Below are 6,938 nucleotides of genomic sequence, written 5' to 3'. Positions count from 1 at the left end.
ACACAGCCTATACTAGTACTAAACGAACCCAATACTCTTGGATATGATCGAATGAAAAAGCCTTCATGCGAAACCTAGCTACTCCTATTTTATACGCGTCCTAGCTGCAACCCCATACTATATAGTATAATTAAACTACATATATATAAACCGGGCAGATTTTTTTTAATATAAAAAAGCTTCACAAATCAGGACCGGTTCGTAGGTTTTCAAGTAGTAGCAGGAAGGAAGCGTACGTTGCATACATACTTCCTCCGTCATAAAAAAAAAAAAGACAAACTCTAGTTTACGTGTCCATCGTTTGATCGTCCGTCTTATTTAAAAAAATTATAAAAAAAATTAGAAAGACAAGTCACGTATAAAATATTAATTATGTTTTATCATCTAACAACAATAAAAATACGAATTATAAAAAAAATTATATAAGACGGCCAGTTAAAGTTGGACACGGAGACCAGGTTTTGTCTTTTTTTATTTTTTTTTTGACGGAGGGAGTATGCAGGTCCCGTGTAGTATTATCTTATGCGGATTGCTTGTACTTGCCCGGGTGTATATAAAAATCACCGGTACAGTAAAAAGCGACGACCCAATTGTTTAACACGCCTTGTAGGTCCAATTATTTGCTTGCTTGTCTGCCTACTGTCCAGTGACTGACCGAGCCCTGCACACCCTACGTGACAGCACCACTACCCTCGACTTGGCACCGATCGATCGGTGCATGCACATGCACCGCGCTGCCGCTACCGCGCACGCATTTGGGCGGCCGCCTGCGCGCGAGAGCAACGGCGCGCCCGCGAATTTCACGACGACCCGCGTCGACCACGACGTCGTGGGCGAACGCGTCGCGTGCAGCTGCAGTGCGGGCGCGTCCCGTGGGCGCGCGCGGGGGAGGGAGACGTACTCCACGTTTTTTATGTTCAACGAACGCGACAAACGAGTCCACGGCGCGGCGGGCGCCTCGTTCGCTCGCTTTGGCGTACGTGGCCTCTGCTACTTCGGGTTGCCCCCACACGCGCGCGCGCGCGGTGGCCTGGCCTGGGCGGGGCAGGCCGGCCTTTCCGTTCCCCGAGCGAGCGAGCTGCTAGTAAAAACCGGGGAGTTGGTGTGGGTGGGATTGGCATTGTATCGTGAGAGAGATTGATAGAGAGAGAGGCGGACCTCCCTGACCTTATCGGCAGCGCCATCCCATCCCTTGCCGTCCCCCCAAGAGCTCACCCCTCCGCCTCGCTTCTTCATCTCCTCTCCTTTAATTCGGCCCCGCGCCGCCCGCTTCACCCCCATCCTACACCGCGTGCCTCCTTACCTTCTCTTTGTTGGAATAACGATCGTTTCGCTTGCTGCTCCGGGGAGGTTTTTCTTGGGCGATCGATCGGCTGGGCAGGTTCGTCGGAGGGAGGTTTCTGCCGCGCGCCGCCGGGGTGTCGACGTGTCGAGCGGTGCGTGGAGGAGGAGAAGCGTGCGGCGGAGGTAAGGAAAACATGCTAGCTACAGCGATCGATCGTTTTGAGAGCTTCATCATTGCTGGGTAGCTTAGCTATGCTAGCTAGAGCTAGCTGCTAGATGTGTGGACAAGTCAAAGGCCAAAGCTTTGCTGTTGATGAAAAGATCTCCCATTTCGCTTTGGTTGCTTTGCTTTGCTTCGCTGTTTGGGTTTGGGCTGCACTACTGTGCCATGCAAATTACTTCGAGATTCTTTACAAGGGGCTTAATCTCGCTTTGTCTTGGCAGGTTGTGGTGGTGATGGTGAGGAGCGAGTTGTAGAGGAGGAGGGGCACCGATCAACCGGGAAGCTGGCGGCCGGGAAGTGGTGGGAGCGGCCAGATGACACGGCCATGGCCGGGATGGACCCTGGCGGGGGCGGCGCCGGCGCCGGCAGCTCACGGTACTTCCACCATCTGCTCCGACCGCAGCAGCCGTCGCCGCTGTCACCGCTGTCGCCGACATCCCATGTCAAGATGGAGCACTCCAAGATGTCACCCGACAAGAGCCCCGTGGGCGAGGGAGATCACGCGGGAGGGAGTGGAAGCGGCGGCGTCGGCGGTGACCACCAGCCGTCGTCGTCGGCCATGGTGCCCGTCGAGGGTGGCAGCGGCAGCGCCGGCGGTAGTGGCTCGGGTGGGCCGACGCGGCGCCCGCGCGGGCGCCCGCCCGGGTCCAAGAACAAGCCGAAGCCGCCCATCATCGTGACGCGCGACAGCCCGAACGCGCTGCACTCGCACGTGCTCGAGGTCGCCGGCGGCGCCGACGTCGTCGACTGCGTGGCCGAGTACGCCCGCCGCCGAGGGCGCGGCGTGTGCGTGCTGAGCGGCGGCGGCGCCGTCGTCAACGTGGCGCTGCGGCAGCCGGGCGCGTCGCCGCCGGGCAGCATGGTGGCCACGCTGCGGGGCCGGTTCGAGATCCTATCTCTCACGGGCACGGTCCTGCCGCCTCCCGCGCCACCCGGCGCGAGCGGCCTCACCGTGTTCCTCTCCGGCGGCCAGGGCCAGGTGATCGGCGGCAGCGTGGTGGGCCCGCTGGTCGCCGCGGGGCCCGTCGTCCTGATGGCGGCCTCATTCGCGAACGCCGTGTACGAGCGGCTGCCGCTGGAGGGCGAGGAAGAGGAGGTCGCCGCGCCCGCCGCCGGAGGCGAAGCACAAGATCAAGTGGCACAATCAGCTGGACCCCCAGGGCAGCAACCGGCGGCGTCACAGTCCTCCGGCGTGACAGGAGGCGACGGCACCGGCGGCGCCGGTGGCATGTCGCTCTACAACCTCGCCGGGAATGTGGGAGGCTATCAGCTCCCCGGAGACAACTTCGGAGGTTGGAGCGGCGCCGGCGCCGGCGGAGTCAGGCCACCGTTCTGACCCATGTCTTAGCATCCAGTTCAAAAATTCTCCAAATTAAGAATTGCGCAGTGCAGAAGCCATAGCAATCCAATGCAGATATGCAAGCTAAGCTAATGGTACAAAATTGCGACATGCATGTTGGATTGTTGATTGGACGATCGACAGGCCTTTGTACTGGGTGCAACATACGTATGCATCTATCATGCATGCGTTGCAAATTAAGATTTCAATTCATATTCATGAGGAGGTTTATCATATACACATATTTTAACATCTGTGGGGGCAAGAAGCTAGAGGAGAGTTGCAAGAGCAAGCTCGGAATAAACCAAAGGTCAGTGAGATTATCCAATGTTTTGTGTTTAATTCTACCAAGTGTTTTTTTTTCATTTTTTTCTCTTTTGCATTCTGTAATATGGTACTATCCTATTCTAGTTTGTATCTTTTGATCGGTAGAACCATGTTTCTGAAAAACTCTTGTTCCCTTTTTTCAACCTCTGAAACATGTGCAACACCAGAACTGTCTTATGGTCACTTTCACTGGTCTGAATTCAAGCTCACGATTTGGTGGCGTTGAATATTATTTTTTATTTTTATTTTTTGTTTTGGAACCAGATGGTGATATTGAATGGTTCTCGACCTGGTCAAAATTTCGAACCCTAGCTAAGCTAGGTCGATCTGAAGCATGCATTTTGAACACCATTTTTTTTGCAAGAAAGTAGGAGTAGTAGTATACTCCTAGCTTAAAGTTTGCTCTCAACAAATTCAGGATAGTATACGATCAAGTACTGTACTATCCTGTGCTTAATTTTGGCGTTCTTGTACTGCTACTCCTACTATACTGTACTGTACTTAGTTTTGGCATTCAGTATATAGGTCCAGAAGGAACCAGCCACCAGGAGGCAGGAGCCTTCTGCCCTCCCTCTTTTTGTTTCACCTGCAGCTTTTATAATGGCCTCTGAATCTCTGACATCTTCAGTCATGTTTTTGGCGTTTCATTGCTTGGAATTATATGTGTGATTGAATACTGTAGTATATATAGCAATACTTAAGACTGTGTCTAGGTGAGGTTCCGTTTAACCAACAGGCAAAGCTGTAGCAAGGCAGTGGCAGTGAGGTTCCGTTTAACCAGCAGGGCAGAGCTGCAAAATCTGGAAAGCTGCTGGCCATGAGATGCCAAGCCCAAAATTGACACTAGCTGCAAGATTCTCACCATCTGCTATGGTACTTGTACTATCATGCATCTTGCATTCTCGAAGTACAAATCTGGAAATAGGGTCTCGGTCCCTTAATGGGAAATAAAGAGGAGAGGGACGTTTCACACTTTCGCATAATTTGTGGGGGGAGAGAGAAGGCCCAGAGCTTTGGAACTTGCTCATAGCTTTGCAACCTTTGTCCTCTCGGAGTCCTGGAGATCAGATGCCAGAGCATCCCCACACCAATATCTGGTGGTCAAGCCTCTCCAAATCCGGGATACTAAGCTAGTGCCATACTGTCATAGTATCTCTCCCCCCTTTATTTGGAGCATCATCATGTCCATTTGTTCAGTACACTTTAGTTTTCAGATGTCGATGTGTTCAGCCACCTTTCCAAAGCAACTGTTTAGATTATGAAGTATATTTTCTGAATTAAATTAGCTGGAGTAATCCAAACCAGCACAAGTGTTAATTAAGTTTTTGCACCCATGCATGCATAGCACTAGCTTGTTGGCATTATATATCTTTCAATGTTACTAGCTAGCTAGTACTATATGCGAGTTATAGTAGACATGATTTGGTCTCTAATTGGATATATTATTAATGAAATGCAAGTTGCGAAAGGAAAACTTAAGACGAGGTCTAACCGTCTAATAGTACTAGCTAAGTGCTAATAACAGTGCATATATATTAGGGTAAATTGTATTAGCATGCACCTTGTCTCTAGTTGGGTGCTGCCATCTACAAGACTACAACTAAATCTTGTGGAATTCCATTGAGTGGCATTGGATGTTGTGTCATCTACAACTAAATCTTGCAGCAAGCGAGCAAACTGTATTTGCTATTGTCTAGAGGCCTAGTATTCAGATTAAACATAAAATATCGATGCAGAACATGCAAAAACAGGATTAAAATATGCAGTCGGCAATAGTTCAACCTACATTCATCTTATGAATGATAACTGTACCTTGCAACTTTGCCTTAAACAGAATATTTTTGTGATGAATGAAATACTTAACTTGGTGGTTAAAAAACCACTATATATTATTGTTTGTTCACCATAATGCCGGCCGTTTATTTGCTTGGTAATGGGTGGTAGTGATAATCATGTGGATTAATTTTTAATTTTCATGGCTTTAATCAGCTTATGTTTTAAAGAGATGATCATACTAAATAATGTACTGTTTCACCTGATTTGATCCCGTTAATTTATATAGAGTTTTGTTAACATTTCTATGTTATTTGTTCCCGGTACATTGACAATAATGTAAGACTAAGATCTTGCTCGATTTTCTACCTGATGATGCACCTCTTATGACTTCTTTCGTCAAGAAGGCCTTTGTCAAATCACATTGGAGTCAAGCATCAGATTGCCAAGTTTTCCTAATTTGGTCCTATATATACATGTTGTTCTCTATATTATGGTACATTAAATTTGAAAGAAACTAAAGGAACTTAGTAGCAAGGGCAGATCCAGAATAAGACTATAGGGGGGACTTATCTTCTAAGAACTAGCTTGGGATTTCATGGTTGCTGAAGCTAGTCTCTTTTCTTTTACTAGAAAAAATGCCCATGCGTTGCAATGGGTAAAAATATTTTTTATCGCCTATACATTATACTCCTTATTTGGTTTTGGACCGAAAGCCCATTATTTTCTTCCTTTTCAGCCCTATCGTCTTCAACCTCCGGAAGTGCATGTACGATACCGGAGCCGATCCTCCCATCAAATTCGGTCGAATCTTTCACGATGGGTTAGTTGAGGGTTTTTATCCACTCGATCTCCTCTTTTCCTTTTTAAAAAATGGAGCAATCCACAAAACTCAGAATAAAAATAGTGATTGAGATTAAATCCGGTGAATTAAAGACGAATTTTAAGGAGAAATCAAGGGGAAAATGATGAGGGAGTTGTGGGGAATCAATTTTTGCAATCAATTAGAGGAGGAAACGCATAGAGGGATAGATCAACGTGGCGGCTGAGCTAGGGTTCAGCCCGACGACAGAAGAAAACCTAGTTGATAAAAAAACGAATCCTTACCGCATGCGAAAAAACGTAATGTAAAAAAATTGGGATGAAAAAAAAGCGTGCCAAAAAGACCGCGATGTAAAAAAAAGTGGATGAAAAAAACCCTGAAAAAATGGCAAAAAAACATGTGAAGAGAAAACTGCGATGAAAAAAGTAGATGAAAAAAAAGCGGGGGGATCGGCGAAATAATACGGATGGAAAAATACCGAGAAGCCTTATGTATCTTTTTATTAGCCTTATGTATATTTTATTATGTATTTTTTTATTAGGTATATAGAGATATATATTTGTTAGCATCATGCGGTTCTAATACATGCACAGATAAACCAATACAATTTTTCTTTATCTTTATATGCGATGACAAGATGAGTGGAGTTGGATGGATAAATTTGTTATGGAGGAGGCATAATAGGAATAGGGGAGGAAATAAATTGAAGGTGAAGTAGATCTTAGCGTGACACTCGGTGCAACCTAGCTTCCAGCTAAGTTAGCTAGCTCCCAACTGTAACATGGACATTGTTTTTTTTAAAAAAAATCATTTCCTAGAAAACTAACAAAACAAGAAATTTTGTGCACTCACTGGGTAATGGATAATGTGAGCCAGATGACTCTGGTAGAGAAACCATCTTTGCTCGATCGGTCAAATTCCACAATAGTTCTGGTTCTAATAAAACCTGGGATTAAAAAGTATCTTTAGTTCCAGTTTAAAAGTTGAGGGGTACTTTTTGATCTTTAGTAGATCATTTTTAGTCTCGGTTTAAGAAGTTGTTGAGTTCAAGACAGACCCCGATTATTTTTACTCCCGGTTGGTATAAACAACCGGGGACTACAAATAGATCTTTAGTCCCGGTTGTTTATACCAACCGGGAGCAAAGAGTACCCCGAGCCGTGCACCAT

The 6,938-nt window shown here is 46.9% G+C and overlaps 1 protein-coding gene across 1 annotated transcript; it reads left to right on the top strand.

Moving 5' to 3' along the window:
- The first annotated feature begins 1,116 nt into the window (after window positions 1-1,116).
- On the top strand, window positions 1,117-3,356 carry LOC4330508 (AT-hook motif nuclear-localized protein 25). The gene is made up of 2 exons (XM_015772238.3): window positions 1,117-1,467; window positions 1,729-3,356. Exon 2 carries the CDS (start codon window positions 1,833-1,835, stop codon window positions 2,841-2,843), a length of 1,011 nt encoding a protein of 336 aa, XP_015627724.1. The 5' UTR covers window positions 1,117-1,467; window positions 1,729-1,832; the 3' UTR covers window positions 2,844-3,356.
- The last annotated feature ends 3,582 nt before the right edge of the window (window positions 3,357-6,938 follow it).

This window comes from Oryza sativa, chromosome 2 (genome assembly GCF_034140825.1).
Source record: "Oryza sativa Japonica Group chromosome 2, ASM3414082v1".
In the NCBI taxonomy this organism is placed as follows: Eukaryota; Viridiplantae; Streptophyta; class Magnoliopsida; order Poales; family Poaceae; genus Oryza; species Oryza sativa.
Note: the sequence above shows the minus strand (reverse complement) of the source record. Positions and strands in the feature narration are given on the sequence as shown.